At 35.6% G+C, this 14,494-nt stretch overlaps 1 protein-coding gene across 1 annotated transcript in view; it reads left to right on the top strand.

Moving 5' to 3' along the window:
* Positions 1-13,178, top strand: part of ZC2HC1A (zinc finger C2HC-type containing 1A) — a 35,976-nt gene extending 22,798 nt beyond the window's left edge. Inside the window, exons 8-10 of the mRNA XM_009272396.2 lie at positions 3,789-3,911; positions 8,640-8,747; positions 9,445-13,178. Coding sequence (XP_009270671.1) covers positions 3,789-3,911; positions 8,640-8,747; positions 9,445-9,631 — 418 coding nt within the window. The 3' untranslated portion in view covers positions 9,632-13,178. The remainder of the gene's footprint in view (positions 1-3,788; positions 3,912-8,639; positions 8,748-9,444) is intronic.
* The last annotated feature ends 1,316 nt before the right edge of the window (positions 13,179-14,494 follow it).

Genomic DNA, 14,494 nt, shown 5'->3' with positions numbered 1-14,494 from the left:
GGTTGGACTCGATGATCTTAGAGGTCTTTTCCAACCTTAATGATTCTATGATTCTATATCATGGATGAATTATATGTATGTTGGAGGGGGGCAATTCTAGCAGACACTGCTTCTTTCTGTAGAATCATGGTACCTGTTCTCTGTGATGGATATGTAAAGGGGCAAGAAATGACTATCTGCTGGCTAATTTAATAGCTAGAAGTGATTAAAATATACAGGCATGCGGTTTCCCTCTTGCTCTGTAGGTGGCACTCTTGAACTGCTGCCTGAAACTTGTGAAAGGCACATGAAGCTGTTCGTGCATTTGTGTTTAAGGTGAAGGCTAAAACGAACTGGGTGTTTAGTTCTGTGAAGGAAAGAGTCTTGAATTTCATTTCATATGAAGTTCAACTTCAGTATCGCAGTATAAATTTTTAGTTTGTATGGGCAGAAATGCAACCAAGTTTTATGAACTCCCTTATTTTAAGTAATTTTTGCTATACTGTTTCGTTTTTTTTAATTTGAATTCTTCTCTTCTGCTCCCCAAGTAAAGGACTACTGAGAGAGCACACCACAGCATCATCAACATAAGATAGGTTAGCACTAGTGAGGATTACTTTGTACATGTAGATCAGGATGTGTCAGCTGAGCTCTGCTGTGAGAGTTTTTTTTTTTCTGCCTGGACAGAGTAAGAGCACAGCCAGTTATAAGTATTAATGGAAGTGTAGCGTAAGGGCATAATTTCTGAGTCCTAGAGAAGCAAGTGAGGGTGCAAGAGTAGCATGTGACTCTGTATTGTAGTTGGTAGGAAAACCTTAATTCACTTGTGTGAAAATAGGATTTCATCTTTTTGATGTTGAAGAACTGGGAAAAGGAAAATAATTCTACATAAATTGTAGTTAGGCTTGTATTTTGGTAGGATCTTAACATGATTCACTAAGTTTGATATATACTTTGTAAGAGTACAGAGTTTAGCACTGTCTTATATTTCTTGAGGGGTAGGGCAGTTCTAGTAAGCTGTCAGATGTAATCAGGTCTTCAGGAGAAAAAATTGGGTAGGTTCTTCTTCCTATCCTAAAGCTAAGCAAACAGGCAAACTCCACCCCCACATGCAAACTGTTTGCCTAGCAGAACTTGATACCACTGTTTGTGGCCAGCCAACTGTTGCATGTACAGATTAATTGTCTATGCATGTTTCATTTATGAACAGTATTTTTTTTTTCCGGGACTTGAAAAATTACACGATGTTTTTCAATATGGCAAATGAACCCTTAGAAATTACTTCATCATTTTTATTTTATTTTGGGGCTCAAACATACTATTTAATGTTAAGCCAATCAAAGTTATGCCTTATGGGAATCATGTCTGTTAGTGACACATCCAGTACTGTCTTACAGTTGAAATGCAATATGGATGGCACACCTAACCAGTATCAGTAAATTTTAAATTCCACTTATATATTTGCCATACAGCATGTGTAGCCTTTAAAAACATTATAATTTTAAGATAGCTTGTTCCTTTCATTAAGACTATAACTTACACAGCTTTGTTCAATGAAATCAAGGTAAATAAGAAGTTGTCTTGGTGGTCTTTGCATTTCAGAAGATTCTTACGATTCTGCTTTTTTACATTAGTACATGAAAGGGCTGTCAACTCTGGGATTTTGGGGGGGAGGGTTTAAGTGTGGAAGAGTACTGTAGTTCTTTATTTTGGCAGTATCACAACTGCTTCTAGGTTATTGTCTTTGGGATTCTATGCTGTAGGTACCTGGAGTTCACGGATTATGTTGCTAAATTGTTAAAGGTTCAGAAAAGAGCTAAGATGATCATGATAGATTGGAGTATGTGTCTTGCAGTGTCAAAGACCTCAGTCTTGCTTCTCAGTCCTTGGGTAAAGAGTGTGTATTTGGTCAAACAGGAATTGATTAAGCATTTTCTGAGTTAATTAGTTTGAACTAGAACATCTGTTTGGGAGGAGGAGTGGGAAGAGGAACTCCAGGGGAACTTATCTTACAGCCTGCATTATTTGAGGCTAAATTGTCAAGACTAAAATCTCAGTGTTCCCTGCTGACTTTATAATGAATGAATATCATTTAGCATTGTTGAATTTTTGTTCCTTATGGGGAGATATCCTTTGATGCTTTAGAGATGTAATGTGGATTGCAAGGTTCACACCAGAAGCTTCCAAAAAAAACAAATTATGTTGCAAACTTTATAGGTTCTGTGCCTTTTAATATGGTATTATTGTAGGAGTATGAAAAGTAGTACGATATGGGTGTTGGAGATACACCAAGAGCCTTTTTTTATATATATTAAAAGCTATACTGAAAATAATATGCTTCCTTGACAGCAGTTAGCTGTTTAGTAATTTTCCTGGCATTGCAGTTTTAAGGTTGTATGACAAGAATCAGAAAATTGCACAGTAATTTTAAGAAATTATTTCTCTTGGTGTGAGGGTGTGTTTTGCTGGTTTTGCTTGGGTTTTTTTTTTTTTCCTTATGACTTCCCTTTAGGAGTGGGAAGCTTACAGAAGAGTGAAGCTTCAGCAACCCAGACATTTCCATCAGTCTTGCTTGGTTTGTTTCTCTATAGTTCTCTAATTTCAGAAGGATCAATAAAAATACTCTTAAGTGTCATCGTTTTCCAGTTAAGGCTTAAGTTACTAGGCTTTTTTTGAGAAGAAGAAACTTCGGTTACATTATTGAGGTGGGGGTGGAGACACAATGGGCTTTTTGCAGGTTTTACTGTATGGTTTAAGATGATAAAAATGCAGAACTTTACTTGAAGACCTAATTTTTCTAATATAAATTGTGATTTCTCAAAAGCTACAATTCTCCTTATGATGATGTGTGGGAGGCTGTGTTTTATTTAGGTTTTTTACTTAATGTTTTTAAAATTTTATTTTTGGTTTATTCTTTTTGGTTTAGAAATGTTATCCATAACAGTAAAAAAGTATTAAAGTATTGCCTGTGTGTATAGTACTGTCTATTGTGAGTGGGTTTTTTGATATTAAAACAAAGCTGTTTTTCTTTCAGGCTTTCCTCTGTTCTTTTCTCATCTTCATAAAAGAAAAAAGAATGGAAGGCATGTTATTCTCTCTGAGCACAATTTATTCTTTTTGGTTTAGAAATGTTATCCATAACAGTAAAAAAGTATTAAAGTATTGCCTGTGTGTATAGTACTGTCTATTGTGAGTGGGTTTTTTGATATTAAAACAAAGCTGTTTTTCTTTCAGGCTTTCCTCTGTTCTTTTCTCATCTTCATAAAAGAAAAAAGAATGGAAGGCATGTTATTCTCTCTGAGCACATTTTTCAGCCTTTACCAAAAAAAAAAAAAAGTGAAAAAGGAAAAATTTTCCTTCTTGCTAATTTTAAAGTTAAGGAGGCTTGTACTTACATCTCTGTTATTTTCTAACATCTTAATAAAGTTACTATGGCTTGTAATTATGAGCCCCCTTTTCTAAATGTGATAAGTTTGACATTATGAAAGCTATTCTTAAAAGAAAAAAGGCCAAATGTGAGTGCATTGTGCGGATTGTGAGGATAACTGGCATTAGTTTTTTGTTTAAAAAAGAATTTTAAAAAATATGCACTGGAAACCTAATCCAAATACAAGTCTATGAAATCCTCTCTTTAAAGTAAGAACAACCCTGGAACTTGCTGGATTATTAGTCTGATTTGTACGGGTTTTTTAGTCAATGGGAATTCTTTGGGAATATAAGTATTTAATTGTGAGTACTTTAATTTTTTTTGCGATAACTTTAATAGCAATCTAGCAATCTCCTTATGAGTACCCCTTTATATATTTTAGTAGTAAGATGGACAAGTTAGGCCCACCACTGCGAACTGGAAGAGATGTGCAAAGGTTTTATGACACTGATACAAAAACAGACAGTACCGTCAAAAGACCAAATGAGTTGTTGCCTATAAAGAAGTAAGTATTACAAATCAGCGTGGTTTATCTGTTTTGCAGAAATGTTCCTACAAAGCATTGGAATAGTAAAAGTGTGACCTTGACAGACATCTGCTGCCCAGTATGTCTTCAGTATAAATGCTGTGGGATGAGTATATATTATAATTAGTATAAGTATCTGTTTCATCCTAGGTCAACAGCTTCATGGTAGGACAGGAAAGATGAAGACTTTTCTCAGATTTGATTTCTTCTGTCACTGATTGATTATGGACTAAGAGTAATGAACTTCTGTCTTTGTAAACCTGAGATAAAACTGAATTTGCATGATGTAAAGCTGAAGTAAGCATTTAAGCCTGATAACTGTACAAATATCTGCCTTACAGGCAAATGTTTTAAGATAATAAAATTACTTTGTCATAAAGTCAAATATTTATCTATGTCCTACTTCTGTAAGATAGCTGTGGTGGTCCAAGAACGTAAGTCAGGCAGACTTTCTAATGAGAGGTGAAGTCTTTTATTAAGTCCAACTTATCTCATATAAAGACTTCTGAATATTCATCAGGTTTAAGATCTAAGTTTAGAAGAAAGGTATTCCAATCTTTTAAAAAGGAAATAGATACTATATTGTAGTTAACCCTTCGATATAATTTGGAAGATGCCAAATTCAAATGGGCTGATTCTTCATAAACAATACCTTAAAGCATATTGCAAAAGAGAAATTAGTAATGAATTATATGGCACATACATGGAATGTAATGCTTTAAATAGTAGAAATGTGTCTAAATCTCTTAATGCTGTTTTGTTGTTGTAACCAACGCTGAAGTATCTTTGAGACAGGACCAGAATGTTTGAACTTGGGTTTCTATTTGAAGAAGCAAAAGGGATGAAAGGGGGGGAGCTCTTTTTAGGCAAACAAATTTTTTTGTTGTTCCTTTGTATGTTTGGTTAGAGCTATAAATCCTGTATGAAAAATTAGGTCAGTTTTTCATTTTACAATACATTACCAAGATGTTGAAAATGTGGCTTAATGAGTTACTAAATGTGCTTACAGTAGCCCCTATCCACAGCAGTAGTTTGATTTTTCTTCTTGAGAGAACTTCTTTAAGAGTATAGGCACTTACTCTGCTGCTTCTGTTCTTATGCAAATGTCCACTAAGTTCATGAATTAAATCTGCCTTCCTTGCAGGAGGTTATTCTATATGTTACGTGCCAACAGCACTGGACAAATGTGAATAGCTACTGGACATTGTTAAATTCAGCATAGCAATGTGGAAGATTACAGTTTATGGCAAAGGCTTCTGAACTTTGGCATGCATGCCATTAGTCATAAGGAACTTATTTATGATTTTGCACAGAACTATGAGCTGTTGTGTGTGACAGTGATAGCTGTCAAGAATATCTGAAAACGCCCTGTCTAGGAAGCAAGCTTGATATTTCAGTATTTTATGGCAAAATCCAAACAAATTGTGAACGTATAAATAGAAAAATACAAGCTTCTCACAAATTTCTTTCAGTTTTTCATTTTGCAAGCAGTGGTAATTCAACTAGATGTACAACATGAGCTGCTTTAGGAAGGGAAGTCCCCTTCAGTCGTTTCTTTTGAAATTGAGAATGGATAATAAATGTCTTTAAAGGTATGTCCAGATTTTAAGAGTTCAAGGTGGCATTGGTACACAGCCTCATTTGCTGTCAGGCTCCATTAATACTTCACGTGATACAACTTAGAACAGGGATTTATATAGCTTTGCAAAAACAAACAAAAAAATCCAGCCAAACAGAAAAAACAACAGAACTGGACAAGTAGATAGAAGTGGCAGAGGTTGGACAGATTTGAAGAGACCAAGTTGTGGTGACAGAAGTTGAGATAATCAAGAACGTCTGACTTTGTTGGAACACATCTGTCTCTAGAGATCAGATTGCAACTTAAGAATGCAATTTCAAGATTTCTCATCCAATGTACATGAAACCTGATGCTAATTATGTGTCTAGATCTGGGATGAATAAAGTTGTAGGCAGTGGCAGCCTGCTACTTCTGTTGATTTACACATCAAAAATGGCAGAAATCATTGCAGGTAATTGTAAGACTCATATTAAAGTTTCCAGTCTGAAAATAGATTTGTGTGTTTTCTGTATTTTTGGAAAACTAATTGGGATAAAAATCTGCAGAAATTATGCAGAAAGCTATGTTTAAACATTTCAGAATTAAGGTGTTCTGTTAAACCTTTAATGGGTGATGTTTTATCTCTTCATGGGACTCTGCCTCCCTCAATAGACAGGGTGGACAATGCACTTTCAGTGTGGCTTTTCAGTATTTTTTTTTTCCTCCTGGTTCAGTCAGTGGCCTGTATGTCGTACTAGACACCATACAAATCATGTTTTTAAGACACTGATTTCTGGGAAATTTCTGTAGGATACACCTAGTATTAAAGCATCAGGTGAATTTTCAGAGTACCTAGTGGGATTTTAGAGAATTGAACAGTTGAAATACAGGTAAGAATAGTGGACAGTTTTTCATGTTAATTTCTTTCAAATATCTAGGACTTCTAGCATTATGTTCAAAACTGATTGATTCAAAGTACACCCTGAAGAGATTTCAGTTTAAGAAATTAATGCTGTTAGTTTTGAAAAAGTAGTATGTTGGTCCCAAGTTGAGAATCCAGAGAAAATGGAGTCAGTAATACTTTCAAAAAATTTGTTTTAAATTACTTGGAGTTGTCTAAACAGGAATCGAGACACAATTCTGTTCTTTGCATTATTGTCTGATCATCCCTGATCCATGATGACTTGTACTGTTTCTGTGTCTACAGCTGAATTTTTCTTTATATGCTTTTCTAGCTTCGATAACAAGTAAAGTAACAGTCCAGTATGTTCTTTCCACTGTTGAGCTCTAATGAATTTTACTCAGTTATAAGCAAAGGTCTCTCTTTGGTGTAAAATGAGATGGGGGAAGTAACACAAGATAGAGTATTTAGCATCTGTACTGTTGTGCATACTTTTAACAGTGTAATTTAGGTTACATTTAGAACTTTTATCCTGGAATTCTGTAACTTCTGAAAGACCGATGTAGCTTTTAATAGGTTTTAATTCTGATATAACTTATGTAGTGCTTTTCAGTCAGTATTTTTTTTTAAGTAAAACCACCTTTAGAATCCCCTTGCTAAATAAGAGGGCAGACAGGAAAACTAATGGAGAAGGTTGGTGTTCTGCCTGGTGAGCCAGAATCTTTGATGGTTCCACTCTACTTGTTGCATGTAGAAGCCATTCTTAAACTTGAATACTTTTGTTAGATATAATTTCATTTGATTTAATCTTAAATTTAGTTCCTGATTTCCACTTCTGTGCTAATCATTTGATCACTTTTCCACTGAAGTGTTTAAGTGAGGAGCTGAAAAGCCATCTTTAGCCTATGCTCATAACATGAAGGAAGAAATGTTTTATGCAACATGTCTAAAATTTAGGAGTTATTACATTGTTTCTCAGTTGTGTCAGTGTTGTGGTTGAAGTTACTGGAGTTGAATGCATTTCCCTTATACATACTTTGAAAACAAAACCAAGACTAAGTTGTTTATAATTCTGAAAGGAGCAGTTAGGTTCATCTGAAGGGAAGGAAAAAAAAAAAATCACTTTTGGGTTTTTGTTGCTGATTGGGCTCTTGGTGACTAATTTTTTAAATGGAGTCTTGTTTTAATTTTATGTGTTTTTTTAATGTCCATAAGCCAGTCACAACTTAAATTTCATTTCTGCATTGGTGTTCAAGAATGAGAACAGAAAAACTTGGTGGGTCATGCACAGATGTCATAGTCACTGAAGTCTTGCCAAAGAAGAAGAAATCCCAGTGAATGGTAATTCTTTTGAGCAATGACGAAAAATTCTGTCCTTGGTCACTGATGATAAAAGGATGCCCCTTCCTATCTCTTTTTCTTAGTGCTACTCAGATTTTTGAGGGGATTCTGATGTTTCTCTACTCATCAAAGCAAGCAGTGAGATGTTCTGTATGTTTAGGATGTGCTATTCATTGCATACTGGCTTCTCATAAAACCCATGAGTCTTGAGGAAAGCAGCTTTCACAGCTATGTGGTCATACTACTGAAACCAACTTTAAGAACACTGTGACAGGCTAGAAAAAAATTAGGCCCTAATACCCAGCTGGATAGACTTTTTCCTCTCCTCCTTCTGTTTATATTTATAAATACAATACTTATGCTTTGAAGAAAGAGGATCTACAGCATTATCTGAGAAGTATGCATCCTAAATAAAGTCTGTCTATGAAGAAAAAAGTCTTGTGACTCACTTCATATTGGTCACAAAGTATTGAGAATATGGTATCCTTTCTACATTTTTTTTTAAACTATTAAGACCTACAGTCAGCTGCTCTCTATTTCTCTGAAAGCCCTGCCAGTCCTAAAAAGTGATGTGTAGTCTGTCAAGGTAGACATTAGAACATACTAAACAACCAGGAGCGCAGGATCTACCTGTATTTTGGCGTGATAGCAAGGGAAAAACATGAACAGGAAGGAACTTGCGGTTCCATTTAGCTTGTCATTGTAAGATTCAAGTCATATTCAATCCAAACCATGCAAGGTCATGCCAAAGCTCTTCTGTCCATTCTTGGTAGGAAATGTTATATTTTTTTTATACAATTAATTGATGCGTAGATTGTTGAACTAATTTTTTATATCATTTGTAAATGCATATTCTTGTATATATTTCTGTGTGTATATAAATCATCAGATATTTATTCTGTTTTAGAGGCGCAACAAAAACACGGACATCGACCCCTCCTAGTGTGGCAAGAACCATGAGCACGGGTGCTCTAACAAACAAAAGAAAAACTAGCAATTCAGACAGTTATTCAAGGTAGTTTTAACTTTGTGGATTTTGTCAGCAATAGAACCTTCATTAAAGGGGAGTACTTACTACAAAAGAAGTTGGGGAAAATATTGTTCTCTGCAGTCAATAGATAACACATGGTCAATATTATTTGGCATGTTTAAGATACTCGACATATTTCGCATATTTATCATCTAACAGAACACCTTTGTCATCAGCTGTCTCAGATGTGCACAGAAGACTGTTAGAAATGTCAAAAACCTCTTAGGAGCTGTTGAAATAATAAATGAATGGTCTTTCAAATGGGAATTGAGTGGTTCAGTTGAAATTGAGTAAAATTTGCATGCTAAGCACACAAATTATCTGTTTTCTGCTCTTTTAAAGGGTAGGATAAAAATTGTATTGCTGTTTTAGCCTTTCTTGTTTTGACAAGCTAAGTTTTAAGTTTTCAAATGCTCCAGTTAATCTAACTAGTGAATCAAATATTTGATCCTGCTCCTAAAATTTTGGCATTTTTTGTCTTCTTGCAGGGAAGGTGGGTATCTGGAGATAAGTAGGGGAGTCTGGGTAGAGTTACAAGGTATACCACTGTAAATAAATAGGAGGTGTAAGCATGAAAATGACAGTAACAATAGCAGTAATTCACTGCAAGGATTAGAATAATTTTGCATCAAGTTATACTGAACTGAGTTACAGAGAATGTTCTTTATCTGGGGATTTTCAGGTCTGATGGTAAAATTGGGTATGACAGTGGAGACTACCCATCCTCAGTCAATGGAGGAAGTTCAAAAAGCAGTGAAGGAAATTCACCTGTACAGTTATCAAAGTTCTGCCATGAATGTGGAACAAGGTATCCAGTGGAATGGGCGAAGTTTTGCTGTGAGTGTGGAATTCGAAGAATGGTTGTGTGAACACATTCTTAAAAGCAAAAAGAAAACGAGAAAACGTCGGAAGCGTCTGCTATGTACTGCTGCATGGAAAGCTAGAGCACTCCTTCCAGTTAGACTTCATGCTGCAAACATGTTGAAACATCATATTGTGATTTTCTGAGTGCAATCTTCTGGTTACACACTTATTTATAAACAAATATATATACTGTATATAAAAATAGCAGGTACCTAAAACTCTGCCATTCAAGGAAATACTCTTTAATCTCTGTTGGAAATATTTAAAATTAAGGTAAAAATGTGTTAAGTAGCTTAGGTAGCAGAAGTGGTTCAATGTTGTTTTTCTTGTAAATCCTACTAGATAAAGGATTATTTAAATCACTTATGTAGGATAATATTTGCCCATAGGGAACTAGCCATGAAGAACTTGGGCTTCAAAAGTTTCTCTGTGGAGGCATTTCCTTCATATGTGACTAACTTAGATGCTATATTCTAAGTGAAAACAACATGAGTAACTCCTTATAAATTCCTAGTTAAAAGTGCAAAAAATCTGGATCCCTTTAAACTCTTCAACAGTAATATCCTCATTGGACTTTCCAGTTACTTCCTAGGATTTTTTTTAAAGAATCAAAGTGGAAAAACTACCTGAGAGTTCTGTTCACGTGTAAGAAAAGCAAGATTTTTGTTTGTGGCTTTCCATGTTCTGTTTTCCAATAAAAACGTGTTAATATTTTAATGTATTTATAAGGACAAATATGGTATTGTCATTTTATTAAGTTCCTTTTGTTCAGAAATACTTCTCTTCTTCCTCCTGTTCTCCACCATGACTAGCATATCTAAAAGTTTTGTGCTTTTTGCCTTTAAAGGTTTCCAAAGTTCCTGCTCTTTTTTTCTCTTCCCTCATTTCCTGAAGGAGAGACAAAGTCTATGCTTATCCTACCTAAATGTTGAACTCTTACTTTGAAAACAGCCTTTGTGATGTATCCAATACAAAAAAAGAGTTCCATAAAAATGTATGTTGTTAGAGCAGTAGAACTTGATGTAAGTAGTGACTGGTTTTTATTCTTATTCCTGTGCAAATAGCACAGCTTACATACGCGTGCATAATGGAGTAACTGTGCTCCATAGGTTTATATGTTAATACCTTTGCATGTTTTTTTGCAATTTTGTGTATTTTTGGGCTCTGAACAGCAGCCTCTGAACAGCAGCCTCTTGAAGTTAGTAACAGACTTCGCATTAATTGGCTGGGAAGAAGGGTCAGGCCCTGGAAGTTGTTGGGTTTTTTTATAAATTACACAGGATATTAAAATCATTCACAAGCCAAATCACTTAACTTGTATCTCAATGTAGTAATTTGTTTTGTGAAGTTTTGCTTTGAAGTACTGGCACCGTCTTAGTTATGTGTGAAAGAATAATCTGAAAGAACTTAATTGTGCCTTTCCCACAACAAATACACTCTTTTTGTCAGAAATGCTTATTTTCAGCTCACAAACACCATTAGTATAAATTCATATAATTTCTTTGTAGCTTATGCAAAATATAATGTAGTGTTCCAGATAGTTTTATGGTCACTGCATTCTCAAAACTTGTGATTACTATCAATGGGGCCAATTTTGAAGAAAGCATGATTGAAGAAAAGCATCTCCAAAGCAGGTACCAGTCTTGGAGGGTGAGAGATTTAAGAGACTTGATGTAGTCATGTTGCAGGCCACAAACTATTGATGTTTTAGAATTAGTTCAATGGTCTGCAATTGTCTTACACTTTTTATACGAAATTATTTTTAGAAATTATCCTTCATTCAGTGTAGTCTTGTTTTATTATAATTTGCGTAAGCTGGCTACTGAATGTGGTAGGATCGATGACTGGTAATGATTAGAACTGACAAATCTTAGCCAAATTATGTTCTAGGTAGTTTAGGTTCTAGGATCCATATTTTGGCACATTCATGTCTGTACTTGGAAAAATTGGAATCCTGCATCCTTTGCATAGATAAGCCTGCTTTAGAAAATTTGCCCTGGACTTGGGCCATGGAGGTCTGCAGACTGAATTATTGCAAACTGAGTGTCCCATCAGCAAAGATACAAGTCCAGAATAGATTTGATCAGTTAGTGAATCTACTGAGGAATCAATTTTTTTGTCTGACTTGATGAATTTCCAGTTCTTGTTTCTGCTGGAAAAATGCATTTTACCATTTATTGAAAATGCTTTCTACAAAGGGAAAGTTTAGTAAGGAAATAAATATCTTCCAGGTTTTCCAGGACTGCTGTAACTGTAGAAAAAACATATGACTGTTTCTCCTTTGAATTGTAGGTGGCAGGTTTCCTAGTTTCAAATCAATCCACATACAGTTACCATAATTTCTGCTTTTTGAACTGTTTGTATAACTCTTTGCTTCCAATGCAGCATTTAGTAAATTACTCGCGTGACACATCATTTACTTTATTTACACTTCTATGATTTATAGCAAGGACTAGACAGGGGATTAACCTGAACTGAAAGAAGAATTTTAAACAGATTTCCTGAACTTTTAATTTGGCCTTACAAGAAGGTCTAGTGCAACATAAGTGAGTGTTGATTGTAACACTGGATAATGTGTGTTTGAATCTACAATAAATATAAGCAGACAATGAAAATGTAACTGACTATGCAGTGTACTACTGTATGGTGAGACTGTCGGAGGCCTAGTATGTTTCCACTTCATCAACTGGTTTTGTTACTGAATGACATAGGTTTCTAAAGTCTCTGATGTTACAGACTGTTGGCTGTATTACACAAGTTATCAGCACAGATCACTGTAATTCCATCTCAGTGGAACGTTTGTTAGGAAATAGTAGATTTGTTTTCATAATGCCCCTGCAGAATTGAATATGGGAAACAAATTTGTTTAAAGAAAAAATAAACTGTTAAGGGAGATGGACTTTGAATTTTGAATCTTTAGGTACATTGCATGTGTCAGGAAGTTCCTGAATTTAATTAATTAACGACCTAGGTCCAAACCTTCTTGCCCTAGCCCTCCCCCCTGTCTTTATGCCTTGGTTTTCATGGGAGGAAAAAACATGGATACATATACTGAAAGGGGAGTGTTACAGAATGTCTCAAGAATCAAAATATTGATAACAGTGAAGATAAAACCCCTAGATGAACTATGCACTGCTGATGCACTTCACTGATGAGTGTAAACTTAGCTAGTGTCATCCTCTGGATGCCTTGTTGACAGATATTTAACTTAAAAGCCTAAATTCCTTTGAGTTCATGTGTAAAATTAGGATGCTATGATTACTCCATTTAGCATCTGTCTTTCCAGTTCTATGTGTGTGTGTAGATATATATATAGGGTGTGCACGTGAGCGCATGCATGTATTTTGTGAGAATTCATAAGTTATACAAATGTAAAAAATTGTTTCACTAAAGCAGAGTGGATACAAAACAGGACTGAATGCTACTGGAGGATTGTGAAGCATCAGACAGTAGACTAATGTAGTTACTGTCCACTTAAAGTGAAATTTATTGATGTGACTGTTTTAATGATTTCTATACTAACATCTGACCCTGTGACAGACTTTCTTTTGCTGTCTGCCACTGTATAAATGTAAAAAATTGTTTCACTAAAGCAGAGTGGATACAAAACAGGACTGAATGCTACTGGAGGATTGTGAAGCATCAGACAGTAGACTAATGTAGTTACTGTCCACTTAAAGTGAAATTTATTGATGTGACTGTTTTAATGATTTCTATACTAACATCTGACCCTGTGACAGACTTTCTTTTGCTGTCTGCCACTGTATCTTCCTAATGTGCTTACTATGGTTCTTCTATTCAATTAAAAAAGAAAGGAAAAAAAAGTGTTCATTTATTCAATTAAAAAAGAAAGGAAAAAAAAAAGTCAAAGGTAAAATTCCGTATAAAGAAACAAGGAGAAGGCTGGTTTTGAGGTCTGGCCTGAGGGTGTTTGCATTCCCGTTCTGCGTTTGTGAATATCTGTTACACAAGGGACATCTCTGTGCCAGAAAGGAGTGCGGGATCATTGGAACTATACTGATGTAAGTGCAGTGGAGTTAGAAAAATACCAGCTTCAATAGTAAAAGCAATATAGCGTAAGGCTTAATCTTTATATGATATATCTTACACAGGTTTATATTTATGCATGATACTCACACCCTAGGTAGTTTCAGAGCTGGAATCTCTAAATATACAGCAACTTAAGTGTATGGTTATATGGACAATTATACCCTCACACACACCGCTCCAGGGAAGTGGGCATGGGGAGGTGCTTTACCACCATTTCAGCTTGTACCTATGAAATGAACATTTAGGCAGAATTTTTTCAAATTCACCAAAGACTTGAAGAGCCATTAAACTCCCCTGAGTGGATTTGAAAAGCTCAACCCAAAGGGTTCCTTGGCCGGGAAGGAGACGGTGGCGTGTGGGGAGCTCTCCATGGTGCTCTGGACACTGAACCTGTTCTTGCTGGGCCGCAGGCAGCGGCTGCTCAAGCTCTTCCATGCGTGCTGCAGGTAGCGAGGTTCACAGGCTAGTAACTCCAAAATGTATTTTAAGACCTAACCCACTCTTCAAGCGTCATGGAAGTTCTCTCATCTGAGAGAGACTAGCCCCTAATTCACCATTGCAACTGAGAGTTAGTGCTTGAAATGCAGTGTGCAAAGAGAGCAGTTTCGTGATGCGTGTTTATCAAATCAGTGGAAGGAGGTATGACTGCAGTAGTTTAAACGCTAATAAACAAGCAATGCACGCTGATGTAGGCTACGTAATTAGTCTGAGTATAAAATGAAATGGTATTGTCTATGTCATGCAAAGTTCTCAAGAAGTGCTAATTTCCATCACATAGACTTTGTATACGTGCCAAGAACAAACTTGTTACAAGGTTG

The sequence above is a fragment of the Aptenodytes forsteri genome, unplaced genomic scaffold (assembly GCF_000699145.1).
Source record: "Aptenodytes forsteri isolate BGI_AS27 unplaced genomic scaffold, ASM69914v1 Scaffold206, whole genome shotgun sequence".
NCBI classification, from domain to species: domain Eukaryota; kingdom Metazoa; phylum Chordata; class Aves; order Sphenisciformes; family Spheniscidae; genus Aptenodytes; species Aptenodytes forsteri.
This window is presented reverse-complemented; position numbering and strand designations above follow the sequence as displayed.